This window comes from Pyxicephalus adspersus, chromosome 3 (genome assembly GCF_032062135.1).
Source record: "Pyxicephalus adspersus chromosome 3, UCB_Pads_2.0, whole genome shotgun sequence".
In the NCBI taxonomy this organism is placed as follows: Eukaryota; Metazoa; Chordata; class Amphibia; order Anura; family Pyxicephalidae; genus Pyxicephalus; species Pyxicephalus adspersus.
In genome coordinates this window covers 79,718,487-79,743,488 of record NC_092860.1, presented here as the reverse complement: position 1 = coordinate 79,743,488, position 25,002 = coordinate 79,718,487, and the positions used below count along the sequence as shown (strand labels likewise).

Below are 25,002 nucleotides of genomic sequence, written 5' to 3'. Positions count from 1 at the left end.
AAATGTTTTCACCATTTGGACTTTATCATTTATAAGGTTATGTTATATAATACCAGAAAAGACATGGTATTTCGTACATGCATAACAAAAATAACAATAAGATTAAAAATACATGAGCATAGAATTAAATATTCAGTCTTGCCTGTTTTTCTTTTAAAACTTCTGGAAGTTCGGGCAGCCGTACATGGCATGAGAGGGCTTGCAGTCTTCTTTCTGCAGAGGTTGGGCGTAAAAGTACACCTCGATTTATCAAATCTTCTGCGTTCTTTTGATATATGTATTCAGGCTGATGGTGATCCTGATACACTTTTAAAACAGGCTTAATGGAACAAGGTAAAAATTAATAACAATTTTTTAAAGTGTGAAAGAGCATTGAAATATAATATAGTAAAATAACACTGCATAATTTAAAACAAAATCAATAGTTGATAGCCTCTAGAACAGGGGTGTCAAACTCAAATACACAGAGGGCCAAAATTAAAAACTTAGACAAAGTCGTGGGCCAACCTTGAAATTTATTGAAAAAAATTGAGGAAACTTTTCCTTCTCATTGGATATAAAACCTTTTCATATGGAAACAAGAGGTTCTGCTTCACATTCATTCTGGAACAAGCCTATATTAAAGAAAGAGGCGTAACAATTTTTTTATGAAAAAAAAGAAAAAATCTAATGCCTCTTTCTCTATTTGTAGCCTTCTGAGTTATATTTCCTGGTAACCTTTTTGCACATGCTAACAATAATAATAATAGTAATATTAACAATTTTCTTGTATGAAAATCCAACCATTCAAGTCCATGCCTTGGAGTAGCAAGGAAAAAGTACAGCTGAGGGGGAGTGCTGGAAATGCCGGACATGGCCAATGCAGGGCTGGAACTCCCTCTTTATTGAAACCGCGCCGCTACTAAAATTCCCGGCATTACTTGCGTCTATAAAACAGTCCAATGCGGGGTCACTCATAGGCAGAGAGCCCCCTGGTCTATAGACGAGAGTGATGCTGGCAATTGTAGTAGCGGCGCTATTTCAATGAAGCGGCGGGCCAGTTGCAGTTCATATTTAGGATTCCTTTGAGAGCCGTAAAAAAAGGATGTTGGGGGCCGATTTGGCCCCCGGGGTCAGAGTTTGACACCCCTGCTCTAAAAAGTAATGGTTGGGGAATATTTATATTTTTCTTAGTGTAAGCTTTTGAAGAGGATAAATTGAGCATGTGAATGGATGAAAGATTACATAGCCTGCCAACATATCTTGTTCCAGAAAACATTAAAAAAAATAGTACTGTTTTACAATTAGGGGAATTCAAACAAGAGTTTGTAGAGGATCACAAAAAACACATAATTGTGGGATTATGTGTTCCATGCCACTTGGTAATAGAGAGGAAAGTTTGTGGCATTTTGCTGTGACATGTCTATGGTTTTTATTGGTGAGTGGACCTTTCCATCCAACCTAGTGTCCCCTCAGGCCCATGCAACGTCAATTATGAAAAAAGCAATCAAAAGTCCAAAATGATTGGGTACTCTGCAGTAAAAAAAAAAACCAACAAGAACAGCTTTTATTTAATATAATATGGATATGGTGGAATATTTGGATAGGGAAGTGGCCTAACAATTTTAAGCAATTTGCATCTAAAACACACATGTTGCTCTACTGCCAACAGCAGAAAATGCCAACCTTAATTTATTTTGTTTTTGTGAACAAATATTTCACTAATTACACTAACTGTAATTGCATTAAAAAAAAACTAACACCTGGAGCATTCTGAACCTGACACTCTTACAGCATACGTACAGTTTGCTTGCCAAATGTTTAGTAGAGGTAACTGCAGGACACGTATCTATCTTGTATTTTGTTGTGCTTGCTAGAGGAAAGCTGATGCTTAAAAAATGTACTGAATGCTAACCAATGCAGTTGACTAGTTGCCAACACAGGAGACAGCAAATCCCCAAACCATTTGTTGCATTTGACAGAAAAGTCTGATACTTGGTATATATCTCACTACCATTTTATCGGCTTTAAAGTGGCAGTAGCTGTTTAACTCTGCTGGGTAGAATTAATTGTTGGCTTTCTTCATGCACTTTAGAAAGATGTACCTTAAAAGATGAAGTTTAGTTGTTCCAGATATTATAGTTCCCACTGTATTTAATCTGTCACCTACCACACCGACATCACCACTGCAGGCATGATAGCTACCACTTTGGGGTTGTGTCTCCACCACTACCACCTTCCACCCCTCCACAAAACAAAGATTGCACTCTCAGTACAAGCTGAGTCTTGTAAATGACCAAGAATACATAGGGTAAAGACAACAACAACTCTGGTTCCTATTATACCTGCAGTTTTGATGTCGGTGTGGTGGAAGAACAACAGTAGCTATACTATCTATTGCAACTAAATGCTATCTTTTTAAGCCAAGCATATAAACAAAGCCCACATTGAATCACTACAGAGCAGAAGTGAACAGCTACTAATCTGTCTAAAGCTAAAAAATTATGATGCCTAGAGATTAGCTTTAAATTGTTGACTTCTTGACAAAAATGCCTGTAGCAAAGTGCTTCTGTCTCTCTCACACTAATAAACAAGCTGCCAGTCTATTTGCCAAATTGCCAGCTGAGAACAGCTTGCATTTTGTTCTGCTTGTTAAAAAAGCTGACCCTTTTCCTTTTACTGTGTTTTGTGTTAAAACATTTGCTGTTTACAAGCTCCTAACAAAAAAATTTCCACTGAGCATCTATTTTACACCTAACACACACATAGACATATGCAACTCTTGAAACACCAAGGCTAGAGATTTGTGCCACTGCAGCACTCATTCTTTTTTTTACATGGTTTTTTTTTTATCATCATTTTATTTTACGTAATACCAAAACTGCTGATACCTAAACTATCCATGGAAAAAAAATAGTTTGTTATTTAGCCTTATGACTATACTGGTTTGGCTTATCCAATTCAGACAGTGCACTATTACAGATTATTCATGGAACATGTCAGGTTTCAAAGTTTCCCTAACCAAGTCCTGATATAATGCTGCTGCTTTTAATTGTGTGCATAGGAAGGAAAAATCTTGTAACATGCTGTCACAAGAGTTCTTTTAAGTTTAGATCTTACAAAATAACAGCTTTTATTATCACTTATATGGATAGCAGTGATAGTATTGTTCAATAATAAATAGAAGTCTTGGTAAACATGTGCAACATTAGTGGCATGTTATGCAATAAGCCATCTGACTCATCTTTTCTCCCATAGATAAACTGAGGTGAAACATGAAACAATCACTAATAAATACATTTGAGCATTACTTGGCCCCTGTCCTACACCCTAAATAAAAGGTGCTAAATGTAACCATTTAGGTGAGAAAGACCAGGTTACAACCTGTAGGCTAGCTCATATTATAAACTATAAATGAAGTAAATGATGGAGTATGTATTGATACTTTGTGTTACAATTTTAAACATTGATAATACACTATATATAGTTGTCTTGTTTTAAAGTTTTTTAAATTGTGAAACAGATGAGAAGTATTGTACTTAGATTTGCACTAACATGAAAACTTTGCTAAAAGTTTCAACATTATTTCTTAAAGTTGCGGAAATTGAAAAACTGTACCTACTAAAAATCATTATTGCAAAAACATTTTTGCTTTACTTTCCAAGTCAATTTAAAAACAAATTTACAAAAGTTAATTTGTATTTGTTTTTGCATTATCTGGAAATGCAAGTTTTTTTTCTTTTATAAGCTATTATGTCACTGTGAAATTTCCCGACAATTTATTTATAATATGCTGTTTGTTCCATTACAGACCTCACATAATGTCAACATATCTTTTTCATATTTTGGAGGTGGCAGCACAACAACAGCAAAATTGACATTAATGAAATAGGATACCTGATTTATGTCTTTGCAATGGAGTCAGAGGCAGATTAACCATTTGTGTTATAATAATAATCTTCACAAGGGACGTTTGGGTCCCAAGGGTTTATTTATAGTAGATGTGGAATTTATGGCACATGTGGTTCTGCCAGTTGATGGAACTTTTTTTGTGGCCATTAGGGCCTAGACACTTCTTACTTCTAGTACAGGTAAGAAGGTAGAAATTTTGTAATTGTAATTTTCATAATGTGCTCTTGATTTGTAATGTCCAAATGGTATTTGACAGCAAGATCAATATATATTCCTTGCCAGACCAGCACTGACAGTGCTTTTCCTATATCAGATTGACACCATTTGGATATTATGAACTATGGTAGGGTTCCAGGAATCGCAAAGGCTATCTTTATTTCTATTCCTGTGTACTTGAAATGAGAACCTTTGGTAACTTTGGGCCTGAATTATCAAAGCTCTTCAGGACCGGAGAAGAAAGACCAAACCTGGGTTGGATCTGGTACAGAATTATTAACAATTGTCAAATATTAGTCATAAAATAGAATTTTATACATCAGATCCAATATGACCTGGGCAAAACAAATAATACATTTTAACCACCTGAGCGTTACACTGATTTCTAGATTTCTGTTCCAAAAGCGTCACAGGTTTTCATTAAATTTTTTTTTTAAATTGTAGACCTGTAACTTACAGAAATATGTCCGAATAGGGTTGAATATAAAAAATGTTTGAAACACACAATCATGTAAAAAAAAAAAAAAAAAAACTTTTAATAAAATTAAAGGAAAAACACAAAAATCAGCTTAAACAAGAACACATAAATAAATGAAAAATACTGAAAATGCGATAATTCGGAATAATGTATAGTAATATATTTTTCTAAAACACCTCCCTAGTGTCCGTCACATACCTATAGACAAAACCACATAAATATATTTTCTATTATTTTGTATTGGATTGGATACAGGACTTTGTATTAAATCCAATACAAAAAATTTGAATTTTCCGCTACGACCCTCATCGACGGGCGCACGCACGCGCATCATCAGGAATCGCCGAGGGACGCGTACGCAAATGCCGGGTATTCTAATTCTTTCCAAACTTCCATGCAAAAAGTGTTACATTTTTTGCATGGAAATTTATTTTGGATTGTAGGCTCTAATTCACCGAATTACCGCATAACTCACCAAAATATGTCCAAAATTTTATAAATTTAATATTTAAATTTTTTTTTTATAAAACATAAAAAAAAAAAAATCTTTAAAAAAAACTAAAAAAAGTTAAAAAAAAAAAAAAAGTGTAAAATGTAATGTACAGTAGCTTATATAATATATATATAATACAATTATATATATATTATATAAGGATTTCTTTGTATTGAACTCAATACAGCTTTTTTGTATTGAGTTCAATACAAAGGAACTCAATGCAAAATTTTGAATTTGCCGCCCCGCCTCCCTCCCGCGCCGACGCACTCAGCGACGTCACCGGGAAACCCCGGTGATCCGTCTCTGCACTCGCAGGCTGGACACCGAAAAGGACAGACGTGTCCGGAGGAGCGGAGGGAGAAGGTGAGTATTTTTTTTTTTTTTTTGTCCAGCGATCGACGCTGGACAGGGAGAGGCACAGGGATAGGGACAGGGACAGGGAGAGGAGGGAGAGGAAGCCGGCTGGCTTAGAAAAGAAAGCCAGCTGGCTTTCTCCTCTAAGCCGGCCGGCTTTTTCTTTTAAGGAGAGGGACACCCGACGCTGGAGGACGACGCTGGAACATGGACCCGACGCTGGAACACGGAACCGACGCTGGATTAGCACAGCGGGACCAGGTAAGTGGGGATTTTAGTGTAGGCGAAAAAATACGGGGTTATCCAAAAGAGCAAAAATATTTAGTGCGAGAAATTACGGGCTTAGCGGTTAGGGGGTTAAAATATATGTTTATAGTTATAAAAATATATCAGTTTTGTGTTTTAAAAATGTAAATCTGACAAAATTACATATTATGGGACAAATGGCAAAAGATACCACTGAGGAATCATATTATATATATGACCCAACTGCAGGTGACATAGCTCTCAAAGCATCTATCCCATATTTAAAATTAAAAAAATAGGAAATGAGCCACTTCAATAGTTTATTAAAAACATGGATGTTTTTCCCTCTGGATCAATCTAATGCATTTTGCCAGTAACTGGGCTTTGTTGTAGAGAAAACGTGTGACAGATCCTGGATATGCATCTGGTGTGATGTGGATAGTTTCTTTTAAATATTTACCAAAAAAAAATACATAATATATTTTGCTTTTATTTAAGCTTACCAGTGGTTCAAGTCTAACAGGTTCTTGTCTTTTCCGGGTGTTTATTCTTGCCTTTGTGTCATGGGTAAAAACCAGAGATTTAGGATATGATGTAATCTGTTTAGGAGCCACTGAAATTATTCTGTCCTTTAATTTACTCAAATCACGTCGCTGTGCCCAGTCCACTGGTTCACTGCTCTGTGTTCCATTTATGTGTGACGGTGGTGATATGCGAACTGATCCTGGTGATATGTTAGCAGCCATTGTTATCTAAAATAGGCAAAAAATTATTAGAATATAATGTAATAATATGACATAACAGAAATAAATGTATGTGAACCACCAGAGATACTGGTGCATTCACTGACCAGTTTGTCCCTTTTACTGGCAGAGAAAAGGCTGCAGGATGGTAAACAAATATACTTCACTAATAATAACATTGAAATTTGTTTATGCCTTAAAGTGATCCTTTCATGACCAAAGTCCCGGAGATGGCCTCTTTTCAAAAATGCTTATTGTCTGCCATCAATATTGTTTTTGAGTTTGCACATCAGAGCAACCATAAGTGTGTATCATGACGTTTTATCTTTCCACTTGTTCTTGGCAAGTGACTCAGGAAGCAGAGAAAAAAATAAATAAATATGACAGCCAGATAAATAGCATTTTCAAGAGAAATAGTCAGTTATAGTACCGACTAATAAATCTTAAGGACAACGGGCCTGATTTCCAAGATTGGCGAGCATACACTTTTATCAGTGAACCTGAATCTTTAAGAAACCCTCACTAGACCCCTCTCTACTCTCTAGCTTTTGTCCTATCTCCCTTCTCCCATATGCCTCCAACCTTCTTGAGCGCTTGTCTATAAAAGACTCACTATCTAAACACCAATTTTGCTCCTCCAATGTCGTACTAATGACTTCCTCACTTATAACCCTATCACACGCACGGCTCCAAGACTTTTCTTGAGCTGCCCTGACTCTGTGGAATGGTCTTCCTCGTTCTATTCTGCTTACTTCCTATTTCTGCTCAGCTTTCAGAGTACTCAAAACTCATTTTTTCAAACTTGCCCACCCATCTTATTCTGTCTCTTAAAACCCTCACTACTCACCCACCATTCCATATCCCCCTTCCTAGTGTGTGCTACTCCCCCCACCTTGTAGCCTTACCTTTCTCAGCTCTTGATTTGGAAGTCTTGAAAGTTTTGAATAATGGAAATTTGATATTATTAGAATGGAAAGAGGATTCATTTGTTTGAATAGTGTGAGTGCAGATAGGTTTTCAAAGGCAGAGGGGCAGGGCGTGGGCAGCACGGTGGCTCAGTGGTTAGCACTGCAGCCTTTGCAGCACTAGATCCCAGGTTCAAATCTCAACCAGGACACTATCTGCATGGAGTTTGCAGATTCTCCCCATGTCTGCGTGGGTTTCCTCCCACATCCCTAAAAAGCATGCACTGAGGTTATTATTAAACAGGATTTATATAGCGCCAACATATCACGCAGCGCTGTACATTAAATAGGTTAATTGGCTTCTCCCCAAAATTGACCTTAGACTACATTAATGACATGGTATGACTAATGACTATGGTAGGGACATTAGATTGTGAGCTCCTTTGAGGGACAGTTAGTGACACGACTATGGATTTTGTACAGCCCTGCGTAATATGATGGCTCTATATAAATACTGCGTAAAAATAATAATAATACATAAGAATGATCCACACGCACGCTAAGTATAGTACCGTGCCCCCTCTTTTTTTTACAACTACACCCCAGGTCATGAAGCTTAGGTAGCAAAACGCATCAAGAACAAAATGATTGTAAAACATTTTTTTTGCTTATGTAAATTTATCAACTGATATATTAAGTACTTGTATATAAGAAGACTGTTTTTAGTACATTTTGAAAAAAAAAATGTGATTTTATGTATATTTAAATTGGTGTTTTGATACATAAAAAATTCTTTTTGAAAGAAATCTCTAGGGGATAAATAAACATTAGATAAAAGTGAATGGTCGTGTGGTACCTCAATTTCAGAAAACTCCCCTGAAAACGAGACTGGGAAAGTACTTTCCCCACCTCTTACATTGTAAGCTCTTCAGGGCAGGGTCCTCTCCTCCTGTGTCATTGTCTGTATCTGTCTGTCATTTGCAACCCCTATTTAGTGTACAGCGCTGCGTAATATGTTGGCGCTATATAAATCCTGTTTATTATTATTAATAATAATAATAAGCCATGGTCTGGGGTAAAATAGTTGACACTACCACCTACAAATCAAGCTACTGACTAAGAATACCATATTCTGGTGTAAAAATAAAAGTTTTCTATGCATTTGGAGGAGAGGCTAACCACATTTCTTTTCTTTCCAAGCATGTTAGACTATTGTATGGTTGTGGTAAGGCCATATTGTTGCTTCGTAAATTAAGATGTGGGGAAAGAACAACCAGGCATGTAACAGGGAGACATGATGCACTGTGTATAACAAAGCGGCATGTTGCACTGCATATTGTTGAGGTGTGTACTGAAAGCAGTAGAGAGTTGCAAATTCATGTGTTACTTAGAAATGAATGGGACATCATATATACCATATATATATGGGTATGAATGGCCCATCAGAGAAGTTTTCCTTTGAATGGATAAATGTTGTAGTCAGTTAGCAGAATATGACAGTATGCAAATATTGCTAGTCTTAATTCTGTGATCCTTTTCTGGTCAGTGTATTTGTACGGCTGTTGGAAGCCCTAAGGTGTAATTCAATGCATTTTGGCACCCTAACACTCTAAATGTGAATAAATACATGTTTTTCACATTTACACAGAACTGTTCAGTCTCTTGAAAGGGGAAGTTGAGCCATGCATTTACCGAATGGGAAAACTCAGACATATGTCACAGCTTTGACAGATCCTAGAGACTTCCTATGATTATTATGTAAATAGCACAGAAGGGTTGACATAGAGGTAGGTATACTACAGCATGCCGACTCAACCATTGACGGTGTTCTAGGCAACCAACAAAAGAGCAAAATGTCTATGGAGCCAAAGGGAGATGATAGTTTGCTAAAGTCTCTAATATGCAATAAAATTGTGGCATTGTGCAGTCATGGGAGATCTGTTGCAAGCTAATAAAAAATATCTATTATTTTAAAAAGAATCCTTTGAATTCAACATGTTAAAAAAAACCCTGTACTTTTGAAGTAACTAATCTCAACCAGGTCCAATGGAAACCAAGGGTCCTTCCAGTAGTTGTTATACATTCCTTTATGCTTTAGATATATAACCTCTTATCTGATGACGCCTGCATAGTTTGAGGTCCAACACCATTTGGCAGGGCCAGAAGGATGGCACCTTTTTGGTGTAGAAGTGTGACATTTTGACTAACATTGTAAAGTGCACTGTTTTCTGATTATTACCATTAGACAGAGATTCTTCCCACCAACCCTCAATAAATACATTTTCCCTAAGACTTGAATTTTTTTAAAGGGTTCTTATGGAGTAAAAAGAGAGAGAAAGGCTGCTCCAAGGATCTGCTTTATTATTTACCTGTCCTGATACAAATCTTCACTCTCCTAAAGGGCTAAACTTGAAGAATTTTCAGCAGATATAAGCATCAATGCTGTGTGGTTCTACCTACACCACTGTCTACACCGGCCTGATATCTGACAACCCCAGAAATGTCAAACGCTAAAGATTCTTTAGCCAGTGTTTAGTAAAAAGATAGGTGGTATTACCTTTAGGAATTAGGCAGCTATTTTAGATGAACTTTACACCTCTGCTTTGTGGTTCCAGGGTGGGAACCACAATATGCATGTGTTAAGGTGCGTACACACTTCCAATTTTTATCGTTCAAAACGAACGACGAACGATCGATTGGGCAAAAATCGTTCGTAAAAAAAGTAACCAACGACGCCGACGAACGAGGAATGTGGTTGGAAACGAACGACCGGACCGGCGGATCGGACGACGATCGTTGAACATCGTTCGTGTGTACGATCGTTCGTTGATCGTCCATGGTCTGAGCATGCGTAATGAATGAACGTTCGTTCACTTTCCTGTCGTGCACATAGTTCCTCTATCGCTCAAACGATCGTATCTATTGTGTGTACAATATCTACGAACGATCGTGTTGTTATCTCTATGTGCAGGATCGGTGCTATACGATCGTTCGTAGATATCGTGCAGGATCGTCCGTCGTTGGTTTTCCAACGATAATAATTGGAAGTGTGTACGTAGCTTTAGTATATTAGGGATTTATTATTTTTCGTGTTATTTAATGGATGTGCTGCATTAAGAAATATACTGGGCCTGATTTATTAAAGCTCCCCAAAACTGGAGAAGATAGACTATCATGGGATAATCCACCCAACCTGGAATAGATCTGGTCCATAATTGAAAACAATTCCCAATTAATAGCAAATGATTCTTAAGAAATCCATTCCTGGTTTGCTGGATCACTCAAGTTCACCTATGATAGACTATTTATTCCAGTTTTGGGGAGCTTACACAAATCAGACCCATTGGACCTGATTTATTAAAGCTCTCCGAGATTAGAGAGAATACACTTTCATCAGTGAAGCTGGGCGATCCAGACAACCTGGAATGAATCTGGTTCAGGAAGGAAAACATTTGTTAACAAATAGCAAATTACTTTTAAGAAGTATATTTTAGGTTAACTGGATAACCCAGCTTCCCTGATGAAAACGTATCCTCTCCAGCCTTAGGCTACATACACACGTGCAATGGTTCTCGTGCGATATTCAGCTCAGAGATATCTGACTAGAATCTTGTGTGTGTACAGTGCTCATCGAACGATCGTAATGCAGGAAAAGGGGGAGAGAGAGCAACCTTGGCGCCGATCCATTGTTCTCCCCCCTCCCCTCTCCATAGAGCAGAACAGAGCTATATGTACAGTGCTTGTTCATACATCTTTCAGTGTTTTGAGGTTGGAAAGGATTGTGAAAGATCCTTTCCAACAACAATTATTGCACGTGTTTATGTAGCCTTGCATACACATGTGCAATATTTGTAGTTGGAAACGATCTTTAATGATGCTTTTCAATGAAAAACGACTGCTTGATGCATGAACGAGTGCTGCTCTATGGAGAGGGGAGGCCACCCTGCTGCACGCTCTCCCCCTTCACTTCTAATAGGACCGTTCGTCGTCCATCGTCTGTGGATCTGTGGATCGTCAATGGATGGTGGGCGCTGTAGGCAGGCCAGATTCTTGTCTGATATCGGACGAGAACCATTGCAAGTGTGTACGTAGCCTAAGAGAGCTTTATTAAATCAGGCCCATTGTCTCATCTGGTCTATTGTGCCTTGGTAGCATTATTGTGTCATATCAGAAAGAAGAGCTTAGGAGCAGGGTCAGATTTGTTTTATTTTTATCTCAGAGACAGAGTTGCTTTATAAATAATTTGATACAAAATGTATTATGATGATTTTTTGGGGGTAATTTACACTATTACAATGATCAATCTCTCCATTTCATTTTACACCACTAAGGCTTTATGAATCAGTGAATCTGACATTCACTGACACATTCCCTATTGGAGAATTTATTACTGCTATCGAAACACATGTACCTGGAAGATACTCCACCGGTGAATGTCAGATAAAATAGACTCCTGAAATGACTATGGAAATCTGTGCAATTTAATAAAAACATAATTATTTCTGATTTTTTCTGTAGCCAGAAATCATACCTTAATCTGGCCATATACTATACAATCAGACCAACAATATCCCTAATATTTAACAAAACTAGTTATATGGAGGATTAACCTAAACTATCTATCAAATCAGTACATAACTAATGGTAAATGAGATTGTACAATCAGTTTGCATAGAATATGGTCTGCTTTATACACATTTCCTACCAACTTTAATCTGAATATAATCATAAACAGGATTTAGATACATACAAAACCATTTAGGACTATAACGTGAATTGTAATGCACAGTCCCCTGTGATCTGTACTGACATCCGAGGAAAATCTGCACATACATGTTTTATAAAGCATTTCTGAAATGACAAGACTTACCCGAACAGAGACAAACTTACTAAGTTCTCCAGGTCCCCAGAGTGTTTACAGTTACCTAGCAACAGCTGCTGGTCTGGGTGGGCGGGGCCTAGACTGGCCTCACATACGAAGCAGCTTTATAGTTACCAGGGAGAAGCCCTGCAGATGACATTGCTGCTGCCTGACTGACCAAACCCAACAAAACATGGGGTGATCAGGTATAACAGGTCTTATACCAATTACATTTATTCAGATCAAATTCAGATTTTCATAAATCCATGTCAGGAGATTAGTATTAATCAGGTACAATATTCTATTACTATATTATATATATTACTATATATAGTAATAAATATATTTAAATATAAAATAGCGTTTATTATTGTAATTGACCCCTAAATACCCCAAAGAATTTACCTAATGTTTGTATTGTTGTCGCTGAATTTAATATGAAACTACAGGATTTTTCATGTGCAAAGTACCTGAGCTAAACAGGCAAATGCAGCTAATATAAACAATAATATATGAGAATCTGATTCCTGGGAGAACTCTTGTCACATAATTATCTAGAAAAAGTTTCCTTTGTAAAGAGATGTTATACAACAGCAATGTACCATGCTAGATAATTGTGCCCTGAGTCGGACAATCGTGATCATCTTGGGTAAAGATCTAGCTTCTGTATATCAGTCACCCAAAAGTCATTAAAGAGGAAGTAAACTGAAAAGTGCCTCAAACAAAAAAATTACACTTACCTTCAATCCCAGGAGTCTTCCATCGGGTCGTCCCGGTATCTGTCCCTGAGTCAGCACGCCAGGCGGCGCCATCTTTGCCTCTTCTTCCTGGTTCTTCTTCCTACGTTACCTGACCGAGGCGCAAGATTGGGTGACGTAGGTTGGAAAAAAAACTGGCTGGTCTTACTGTGCATGCATGAGATCAGCAAATTTTTCTCTTTTCACCAAAAGTGATGCCTGAGCATCTCGGGCATGCGCAGAAGGAGCACCCAAGAGCTTCCCGGGATGCGTGACGTAGGTATCCTGGGAGGCTTGGCGCTCCCATTCATTCTCGATAGCCTAGGTGATCGAGATTTAGGGGGGTTGCTGGACCCTTTTTTTTGTTTTGTTTTTTAAAAAAGAGTGTTGGACTTAAAAAAAAACAAAAACAAAGAATCATAATTTTTACCTAACATAAAAGGGTTGTCTACCCTTATATGTAAAGTTACATTTCTGAGTTTATGTACGCTTTAGCCATCCACAGATCACCAAACAACCAACCTAAAGTGACCTAAATGTCATGTCCTCAATGGCTTAACTCATCATACTGCCTGCAACAACCTTCTTAGCTCTATTGAAGAGCCAGAAAGATTGGAGGTTTCCATTTGGTTGACATACTTCCAGGGGCATCAGATTCCTAGTCCACTGCTAAATTACTACAACATTACTGTTGGTGGAAGAATCCCATGCAGTCAGAGGAATCCAAAACATCTAGAGATGTAACAGATGAAGAGAATTCTCTGAAAACCTTGGCTGTGTTGCAGTTGGACACATACAAGTATATCAGGTCAAATTATTAGGTTCTTCTTTAAAAAGAGACTCTTTTTAAAGTTAACCAGTGCTTTGTCCAGTTCATTTAATGGAGATCGCCACACACCCATCTACATATCTTTCACTACCCCTGACACCAAATTTGGAACAAAAGAAAAGCCCTGTGTAGACACAAGTCATCAGAAGGACACCCAAAAATATATGGAAAGAGTCAGATGCTGCCCCACACCTGGAAGTACCAGCTATTTGAGAAGAGAGGAAATAAGGAGTAAATAATATGATGCTGGTGATAAGGATTAAGGCATGTCTATTGCTTTCCTGTTCCTTTAAGAGCAGATATATGATAGCTACCAGTCTTGACTTTTATTTAGAGGGTGCAGGATCCAGGCTTGTCATGCTGACCCTAAACAGTAAGTAACCTGAAAACAGTATTCACAATGCAAGTTCAGACTTTTCAGATTGCTTCATGCTAGGTCAGTGACTAGCTAGAGTTAGTCGGAAAAAAACGTCAGTTTCCATTTTTTAAAGTTTTTAACAGGTTTATTTTAGGTAGCTTACACCTACTCATCCACAAAGTGGCAATAAAAAGAAAAGAAATATGAAGGTGCAAATTCTTTGTCTGTCAACCTAATTCTAAATTTACAACCTATTGGCTACTATTCCACTAAAGTCAGGTGAGCCATCAGGCCATCAGCTCCTGATAATTTACTGGCTGCATCAAGTCATCAAGTTACTAAATGACAAAGCAAGGATTTACACGACAGCTCCAAAGCATTTACTTACAAAAAGGCCAGCTCCATTACTTTTATCCTGGCACATTCTTCTAAATTTATGACGACAGTCATTTATCCACGCACCACAATTTTTACAAAACGTTACCTAAAAGTTGGTGAATGCAGCCATTGGGTGTAAAGGCACAGGTTTCAGTTCTTTTTGCAGATTTGTAGATCTGGAGCCCATTCTGCTGCCTGTTGTCTTTAATAGGAACTTACTATCTAAAGTTTGTACCGGAGTAATGAGCATACATTACAACCAGTCTCTAATATTCTCTATTATTTTTAAACCCATGCAAAAATTGGAGAACATATAAAACATCTGTGAGCAAAGCTGGTATTATAAGAAGCCAAGCTCAGAAATTCAGCACTGCAATTATGGTTGTCAGCTTTGGGTCCAAGGAAAAATAAATTGGGGCTGGGTGTTAGTTTGCATCACTATCAATGTTGCTGACAGTTTGGTCTACATGTACTAAAAAATCTAAATATATTATAAAAAAAGGAATTAATATACAAAAGGCTATCATTATATCTGATAATCAAGCACAGTTATTAGAATGCAATAGTTTTCACAATAGATGTCTTTTACGTCCATGTGAGGAAATGCTCAGCGGAACTGTTACTTTGTGAATACAAATGAGGAAGTTAAAAAAAATTGTATTTCGACAGTGAATATTTGTCAGCGTGTGCATGGAATATACATTGTCCTTTGATTTAGGCTCACACTTGTCCGCTGCTGTGCATTGTAGTGCAATTAATTTTGATTGCCACCCCAACATACTCTGGTAATGCAGTTCAGAGCACATGTGTTGAAGCATATCACGTTGCGTGGTAATCATATATGTCTGTTTTTTATACATTGTGGTGTATTGCTCGTTTATTTATTTTGAAGTGCACTGCAGTGTCAAAGTGTGAACCTACCTTTAGGGTTTCACAAATTGCCGTTGTGCAACCATCAGCATCAAGCATCCCAAGTTAGCCATCATGGTAACTGGGGAAAACATAGTTTCTGACATCAACGAGGGGACACAACAAAGAAACAGGAACATGAAAATTGAGTTGGGCTTACAGTTGTAGCAGCATTCTGTAGCCGTTTCTTGAATTACATTTTTAGTATGTTCAGTTGGCAAGTTCAGTTGCCATTGTTTTAGGCATATAAGCTTTCTGTGATCAACAGTATTGGATTGGATGTTGAAGTTCTAGAACAATTAACATTCTGTGTCAATGGGTTTTGGGTTTGTGTTCTTAGCATCAGTTTGACATCAATTAGAGACTCCCATGAGATCATATTAACTATATTTATATAGATCAGGATTAACTGACATGGTCAACTGTCCTGCAGCTGAACACTTGATTTGCTTGAAGCAAATTTTGAATTCCCATAGACTTGTAGGAAACGCCTTGAAGCAAATGAAAGCCCATTGACACGCGTCCTAAAACTACTGCACAGTGGCTGCATTTGTATATGGTCCCCATAAAAATAATAAATTATTGTTCCTACCTCCTTGCAGAACAAAATATATTTCATACACTTCCCTTGAATATAAGAAATAGTGATGCCATTTCTCATCAGCTGCACATTAGTTCAGGGGTTTAGGCTCTTTAACAAATAATGTGGTTTTTTAAATGCTAAGCTGTAAAAAAAAAACATTAGATGGCATCTGGTTGGGATTTTGCACTTGTCTGACGGCTGCCTTGGTTTTCTCAAAGGTTGCTTCGGTATACTCCTACAGCAAATAAATCAACATAGTATGTAAATTGATATAGTCTTCACTGTTTTTTTATGTGAATCTGGCATAGCTATGTAAGGGACATTAGATTGTAAGCTTCTTGGAAGACATTTATGTGGCCCCATTCTTTACCTCGTGCCTTTCTGACAGTTTTCTTATTACTTGCTATGTAAGCACTTTTTACTTATCCTGCTAATCGTATATTCTTTTTGTTATTTGAATAATGCCATTTTATAAATTACCTCACATATTGGACCTGATTTTTTAAAGCTCTCTAACACTGGAGAAGATAGACTATCATTGGTGTACCTGGGTGATCAAGCAAACATTTGATGAAATCAGTCCAGTACTAAAAACATTTGCCAAAAAAGTCACAGGTTTGCTGGATTGCCCAGGTTCTCCCTATTGGGCCTGATTTATTAAAGCTTGCCAAGGCTGGAGAGGATAAACTTTTATTAGTAAAGCTGGGTGATCCAGAAAACCTGGAATAGATCCGGTCCAGGATTCAAATCATTTGCTAACAAACAGAAAATTACTTTGAAGAAATCTTTTCCAGGTTTGCTGGATCACCCAGCTTCAGTGATGTAAGTGTATCCAGCCTGGAGAGCTTTAATAAATCAGACCCATTGTGTGCATTATTTTATGTCTTTTTGACATGTAATCTTCTATACAACGATAATCATGTATCATGTACATTTTAATTAAAGTACATAGTGGTATATAGATAATTTTAGTTTTGCATAAAAGATTGCTGGTGTCCTGTTTTTCATATCGAAACTCTGCCTTCATCACCAATACGTTTCCTGCCAAACGCCTAATTTAATTTAAAAAAGGTACTGAGTCCCATCATCTTCAATGAAAAAAAATATTGGGCATACATTCAAGCATTTTTAGTATGTTATCTTAACCAGTGCTATACAAATCTTTAATTTGTATATATTAGGCATCTTTTAATGTAATTATTCTCAGCCTAGCTATTCCTTTAATTTTATCACATTTCCAGCTCTCATATTTTTCAAAAGAATCCCATTTGACTTAAAACCAAGTTGCAGATGCACTGCCAAGCTTACTACAATACGATTGAACATAGTATTTAAATACAGACAAGGTCCCCTTTGTGGTCACAGCTTACAAAACATAAATAAGAGACTTGTGTTGTAACCTTGCACATAATCTAACAGATATTTCTTTCTTCCCAAGAGACTGAGGATATGTCATGAATGCAAGTCTTTGATGACCACATCCACTTTTTGGCCAGTGGAATGACATCACTATAGACGTTTAGGACGATGTTGAAGCACGCTAAAGCTATTTCTTCCTTAAGGGTGAATTTCCTGTGAACTCTACGTAGTTTGAGAAAAAGTTGCATAATGCTAACAACCACATACAATACAGTCAACAAAATATTCTTCTAGCTTTACAAACGCAATGTCTATGTGTACAGTTTGAATAGAAAAACCAATGTTGTTAATAGTTTTAGTTTGGAATCTTCTTGGTCCATAGATATATTAATACATCCGTTATTTGACACCAATAAAGCACATCTGCAAGTGGGGCCTTAAGGGACATCAGACTGGGTTAGTTTTAAAAATGGTTAAAAAGTGCTTTTTTTTTGTTGTTTCTGTTCAAAACAAGTTCAATCCTTGTATAGCATGTGTGTGCTATTGAGAGACACAGTAAGTGTAATTTGCACTAATCACATGGTAGCATATTCTGCTGGGTACCTAAACCAGCCCTGATGCCCCTTTTGGACTTTCAGTTGAAGAGCAAAGCGGTTAGGCTATATCAGGACATGTGGTACGCTGCAGCAGTCTGCTGGAGGCTTAGTCACTTTCCAATCCTTCCTATTCAAGTGAATGGGAGTAGTTGGGACCCTTTTAATTCATGTGACTGCACATGGCTGCAACAGGTCACTGGTGGTGGCATGAGGATCACACATGAAAATCTTGATGCCCGCAGTGCAGTTTACCATTCCAAATCCCATGGCAGCTTTTTGCTGTGTTGCTTGTAGCTCTCAGCCATGTGGTTTCACACCTTGGGTCTGAAAAAAACGTAGCCTCTCCTAGCTGCCCTTCTTCAACTATTATGTTGTTAACCGCAGAATTTGACAAACCACTTTGTTATGCATTTAAGTAAGTTTGAGTGCGGCTGACGTTTGGATTCTCAACCAGAAGCGACTTGCTAGCCACAAGGAAACGTCTCCACAAAATGTTTCCCAAAATGGGAGCACAGTTGAGCTTGCTGTAGTACGTTGCAGTCAGCCACAAGTCTGAAATGACTTAACTTTGGTGTTCCGTTTCCATTGAGACCCAGGTCAAATGTGTTGTTCTGGCGCCAGGGACATATTGGCCCGCCATATTGGAAACAGCACTACAATTCAACTTACATAGCAACTATAACAGTTACATTTTGAAATCTTGGCAAGCAAAAATCTGACACAAATTTTTGAGGAGTGCTGACAATCATGGAAAAAGCTATACTATAAAGGTGTTTTTTAAATCTTTTCCTACATACTAATAGTATAGTAATTAGTAATTTAACATCTTACTGGTAATCACATTATCAGTACATTGATTTCAGCATATTACAAATGAATTGACTGCCAACAAGAAATGTAATTGCTAGATGAAGCAGTTACCTAACTTTGGTTATGAACACAGTTGAAGCTGATTTCAGGGATGTTAATAAGCTCCTACCAAACCTCCCTCTCACCCTCCTCCGACTGCAGGCATAAAATAAAAAAATGTAAAACTCATTTACACTTTCCTAAAGCCACAACCAAATGATGCTTCTAAAACATGTCCTCACTCTTCCTCTGGTTACATCCAGTGGGTTCTTCTTAAGATGTCCACATCACTACCTACATGACACAGATTCCTCCTATTACATGTCCAGCGGTGATGTCCCTATTGAAAGAAGAGGAGGGCACAGTAGCAATTACAAGGGCAAAAGGGTACAAGAGGACTTTTTTGTTTTACAAAACTGGTTAAACAAAGGTATCCTTCCAGCAGCAGATTGATTAGTTTTAACTTTTTAAATAACTTTTGGTTGCAGATTGCTTTGATGCTCTTGATCATATATTCTTAGATCAACACTGATAGTTAGTGGTTGAATTTGCCTTAAACCACTATGTCTTTGACTAGCCTTGGTCTTGATATTTTCTTTTATGTCCAATACAACAACTAGGATAGATGTAGATCCTGTGGAATAGCATAGCCATCATGTGTGTCTCTAATAAGCAATAATGGGAGTGCAGAGCATCCATGATGATTATAAATGGTTCCTATATACCTCTTTGTGGTGTCACTCACTGGCTCTTGCTCTGCTAGTCAATCAGGCCCAGAGTTACTTTTTCTTCTAAACCAACATTAAACACTCAACTAACATGGTAGCATTTTTCAATGCTGCCAAACTATGGGTACAGATAAAAAGCACTGAATGCAGATTGTCTACCACTAGCCATTAGACATCACCGTATGTACTCCACATTCCACATGCATACCGGTATATAATGCATGATAGAAAAGGAAGGTTGTATGACTTGTGTGACTAAACTCCTACCACCACATTTTGGTCCTTAGTAAAATGCATAGGGCTTCACGTTCCTAATACATACAGAGTGAAAACCCATGGTAAAACAAAGTATTGTGCTTTACAAATATGTCTTTATTTAAGAAGTGACATGTCAGCCTCACTGTTGCATTATAAATGGGTATCTTTCTGTCCCTAAGATGTCTATCTTTGTGGTCTGTCCCTGGGGCATCTCCCACTGGTGGTTTGTCATGGAGTGGTTTTTAACTGAACAGATTGTTGCTGAAGGGTCTGTCAATGATAAGTATGTCACTTAGGGATTTTTAACAAAGATTTATCACTGATGGATCTGTCCCTGAGAGGTAAATCACTGGGGGATTTATCACTGAGGGGTCTGTCACTGAGGGGATTTATCACTGAGAGGTCTGTCACTGGGGGATTTATCAATGATAGGGTCTGTTACTGGGGGATTTATCACTGAGAGGTCTGCCACTGGGGGATTTATCACTGAGAGGTCTGGGAGATTTATCACTGAGAGGTCTGTCACTGAGGGGATTTATCACTGAGAGGTCTGTTACTGAGGGGATTCATCACTGAGTGGGCTGTCACTGGGGAATTTATCACTGAGAGGTCTGTGACTAGGAAATGTATCACTGAGAGGTCTGTCACAGGGGGATTTATCACTGAGTGGGCTGTCACTGGGGGATTTATCACAGACTGAGGTGGCAATCACTGAAGGGTCTACAATATGGAGGTCTCCCTGATGGGTCTATCTCTGTGGGGTCAAACACTAGGGGATTTATAACTGAGGGGTCTGTCTCTGAGGGATTTATAACTGAGGGGTCTGTCTCTGAGGGATTTTTCACTGAGGGGTCTGTCTCTGAGGGATTTGTCACTGAGGGGTCTGTCACTGAGAGGTCTGTCTCTGAGGGATTTGTCACTGAGGGATCTATCGCTGAGGGATTTGTCACCGAGGTGTCAAACACTGGGGGATTTGTCACTGAAGGTTCTACAATATGGAGGTCTCTCTGATAGGTCTATCTCTGTGAGGTCTAACACTAGGGGATTTATCACTAAGGGGTCTGTCTCTGAGGGATTTGTCACTGAGGGGTCTGTCACTGAAGGGTCTGTCTCTGAGGGATTTGTCGGATCTGTCTCTGAGGGGTCTGTCTCTGAGAGATTTGTCACTGAGGGGTCTGTCACTGAAGGGTCTGTCTTTGCGGGGTCTGTCTCTGAGGGATTTGTCACTGAGGGGTCTGTCTCTGGGGGATTTGTCACTGAGAGGTCTGTCTCTGAGGGGTCTGTCTCTGAGGGATTTGTCACTGATGGGTCTGTCAATGAGGGGTATGTCTCTGAGGGATTTGTCACTGAGGGGTCGGTCTCTGAAGGATTTGCTACTGAGGGGTCTATCTCTGGGGGATTTGTCATTGAGGGGTCTGTCTCAGGAAATTGTCACTGAGGGGTCTGTCTCTGAGGGATTTGTCTCTCAGGGGTCTGTCTCTGAGGGATTTGTCACTGAGAGGTCTGTCACTAAATTTTTTTTGTACTTTTTTTGTCTATCTTTTGATTTTAGACCAGAACAAATCCATTTACTGCTGCGTCCTAACATTAGTGTTAGGTATATGTTGAAGCCCTGTAAATATTTCCTTGGCACTAACAAGGGTGCTGGAAACTGTAAATGCTTGGGAAGACAAAACCTTCTTTTTAGTTTTGGGTACAAGGTTGAGGGATTGAACCCTCTCCAGGGTTGTTATTCTGCTGTGCTGATTAGGGGATTCATTTCTATTTCTTGTACTGCTGACTGCTGTCACTGACAAAATTTGGATAGGCTGTTCAACATTTAGGAGTTGTCTCTGAATTTAAGGCATTGGGAGACACCAGTCTAGAATGGGATTGGTCCTCACTTCAAGAGCTTCCCTCTATCATATTGTGCCTGCGGGACATGAAGTGAAGGGGAGATTCTAGAAAGACAGAAGGACAATGACCTGGTAGTGGGGTTCAGTCCATCCATCCTCTATCCAACACAATAAAAGTTTGGGCTATAGACACACTTTAATTCACAAAAGTGCTAGGTGCTGATAGAATAAAGGCAAAATGAGTGAGTTTTCTCCCTTGTGTTACACGCAAGGTGCCCTAAAATGATACATATTATGACTGGTTTGTGAGACCATAGCCCGGCAAGCAGTCCCCTGCTGTGGTCAGTCAGCCCTCTTCCCGCATCAAAGATGGCCGCTCCGGCCCCTCCCTTGCTCCATTGGGCAGCTCTATCCCTACCTCGTCACGGCCTCGCCTCTCTCCTGCTCCAAAGGGAGGAGGAGAGGCCGGGACGCGCGGCGGTCGCTGTGACGTCGGTGCGGCCGCTCGGTTGTCTTGCTTTGCAGGGCCGGAGAGACGCAGAGCCACATCCTGTGTTAGAGCCGGGTCTGGACCGAGCCCGGATGTACCGGAGAACCGGAGCCTCGAAGCAACATGGCGGAGAAACAGCTAACGGCCCAAGAAGAACGGGTGAGCCAGGGAAGGAAGGAAGGGAGGGAAAGGCGACGTGTGGGAATCTAACCGGCCAGATGTGCAGGAGGCGAGCAGTCTGTGTTAGCTATACCTGCAGCGTGTTGAATATTAACTTTACACAGTGTGTGTATATAATATATATAGTGTGTGTATAATATATATATATATATATATATATATATATATATATATATATATATATATGTGTGTATATAATATATATATATATATATATATATATATATATATATATATATGTGTGTTTCTCCCCTACACTGTAATGTACACAGGACACACCAGTTGTCATAGCGCTATGTGTTCGGCTTCAGCATCTCCCAGGTTCTGATCTAGGTACCATTGGTACTGCCCCATATTGTGGAGTGACCCCCTCCCAGGATGGTGGGCTTATTAACACAATATGTCACTGGCAGTTTTTTTTTTTATTGAGTCAGGAGATATTGATTAAACTGCTCTGCAGGCTTTTCTAAATGGATTGCTCCAGGATTTATTTTTTCCTGTGCTAGAATGGTGGTGACACGATGTGCATCGTCTGGACGGTACAGCAGTCACATGCGTGTATGGATGCCAGGCTATATATATATATATATATATATATATATATATATATATATATATATATATATAATATATATATTTATGTATTACATGTATGTGTGTATTGCATGGCACACAGACACCCATATGCCATACTGTCCATATAAAATATATAATTGGTATATATACCTATACCTATAATTGGTATGTACCTAGACACCTATATGATTGCTGTACTGCCCAAATAACACATATAATAGGTATATATAATGTACCCGGATACCTGTGTGACAGCTGTACTGGCCATATAAAATATACAATATGGGTATATAATGTACCCAGACACCCATGTAATTGCTGTAATGTATGTGTGTACATACATATAAACATGCTGTTTATAAGCGGAGCTGCTGTTGATAGTTGGATTCAGCAGCACCTGGCTTTAGATACATATCCTATAATTGTTGTTTAACTGGAAAGGCTTGTGATTGTGCTTAGATGATGACAGCAATCCTGCCATTAACATTGACCTGTGCTCTAACTGCCCCCTTTGGTCTGGTACATGCCCCAAATGTGCTGATTGGTCAGTGAAGAAGCAGCAATACACTTAGGAGGTCTTCTCTTGTCACATTTCCTTTCTCTATAGAATGCATCTAGTGTATCTCTGCTGTCAGCTGTAAAAATAAAACCACAAATTCCATTTACACCGGGAGCTGATTGAAGTGATGTCAGGAGCATCAGATCAAGTACATATTATTGTACAGCACTGCATAATATGTTGGCGCTATATAAATCCTGTTTAAAAATAATAATAATGATACATATGGGACAGTGAAATTGTGTTATATATAGTAATTAATGAATTTATTTACAGTGTTATTTTACTAACATTGTAGGTGTATCCACACATAATACACTGCAGCAATTACATCCTAATGATAGAGATTGTTATTGTTCTGCCCATTTGTATGAGCTTCTAATACACACCCATGTGTTGTTTGTTTGGCCACCTATGGCCATACCTACACAGCCGCCTAATGAATGCAGAGGTAGATGCCTATTATTGCTGCAGTGCAATGGATAGGTGGCAATGAGCCCCTAAATAGTGTGTGTTATCCAACAGAAGTCTGAGTGGAGCAAGAATGGCATGTTACGAAAAGCAATAAATAAACTTTTTTGTTTATAGTGTACATTGTTATTATTGGTGGTCATGTGACACTAGATACAATCTGTGGGTGGAGTCTGCTGATCAGCACAATATGGGGAAAGAGCGTGGCTTGACTTCTGCCCCGTACGCAATGTCCAGTCTGTCTTCAAGGGTTATGGGATGGTGGTGTGATGATGTCCGTAATGCAAGTTTTGCAGAGTCTTGCATCAGAGGGCTGACAATGCTGCTAGTAATTCAGTAAACTGATGAAGTTGTTTCTGACCCGCCGTAGGAAACGTCCAGTCACAGCAAGCACTGGCAGGATCAAAAGGGCATTGATTTTAGGAGGATTTGGGGAGACGTTTGGTATGGCTTCTGTAGTATTAGGAACAATATTTGGGTTGCTAGCAGAGTTAACCTTCAATATGTTTGTCGTTCTTTTATTCCCTTATGTTCTTTGATCCATATCCCTTTCCTGTAAATATTGTCTTTCCAGATTCAAGGTGAGTCTTGTGAAAGTGTGACTTCAGTGCTAATTTACATGATCTATTAAAACTTTGCAAGATTTCAGCCTCAGAGCATTATTATCTGTGCATGTCCTCTATACCCAAGCCTAGGTTTTTTAGCGTGCCTTTTTTAGTGGTGACACCAGAAAAGGGAATGTTTTGCCACGTTTTTATCTTCTGCATTTAGATATTTTTGTTTTGGGATATGTAATGGTCAATTGTCAAAAAAATAAAAACAAAAAAAAAAATGAAAAATGTACTGTTGTGTTTTGATACCCTGATGTGTGAATTACTAATACCCCTCAATCAGATGCCAGTCATAAGTATACAGGGAGTTTAATATCCTCCTGTGGAAATAAGGGGTATAAAAAAAAGTCATCAGCAAAACTTCAATAAAATACCAAATTCTTTTTTTTGTGGTTGTAGGCAGAGTTACGTTTCACTTCTGTCTGTGTTGTCATTAGATTTCCCATCCTTTACTTACCAGGGAGTGGATTTGAAAGTAGAGTGACGCCTTGAATAAAATTAGACCT

At 38.5% G+C, this 25,002-nt stretch overlaps 2 protein-coding genes across 3 annotated transcripts in view; one reads left to right on the top strand and one right to left on the bottom strand.

The window, feature by feature from the left end:
* Window positions 1-6,553, bottom strand: part of DNAH6 (dynein axonemal heavy chain 6) — a 131,641-nt gene extending 125,088 nt beyond the window's left edge. Inside the window, exons 1-2 of the mRNA XM_072405391.1 lie at window positions 6,185-6,553; window positions 143-319 (exon numbers count right to left, since the gene is read on the bottom strand). Of these exons, the coding sequence (XP_072261492.1) occupies window positions 143-319; window positions 6,185-6,427 (420 nt within the window). The 5' untranslated portion in view covers window positions 6,428-6,553. The remainder of the gene's footprint in view (window positions 1-142; window positions 320-6,184) is intronic.
* A 15,482-nt stretch (window positions 6,554-22,035) lies between these two features.
* The window catches only part of LOC140326620 (tyrosine-protein phosphatase non-receptor type 9-like), a 30,406-nt gene continuing 27,439 nt past the window's right edge, over window positions 22,036-25,002 (top strand). For both annotated transcript variants that reach the window (XM_072405389.1, XM_072405388.1), the window contains exon 1: window positions 22,036-22,258. In XM_072405389.1, coding sequence (XP_072261490.1) covers window positions 22,223-22,258 — 36 coding nt within the window. In that variant the 5' untranslated portion in view covers window positions 22,036-22,222. The remainder of the gene's footprint in view (window positions 22,259-25,002) is intronic.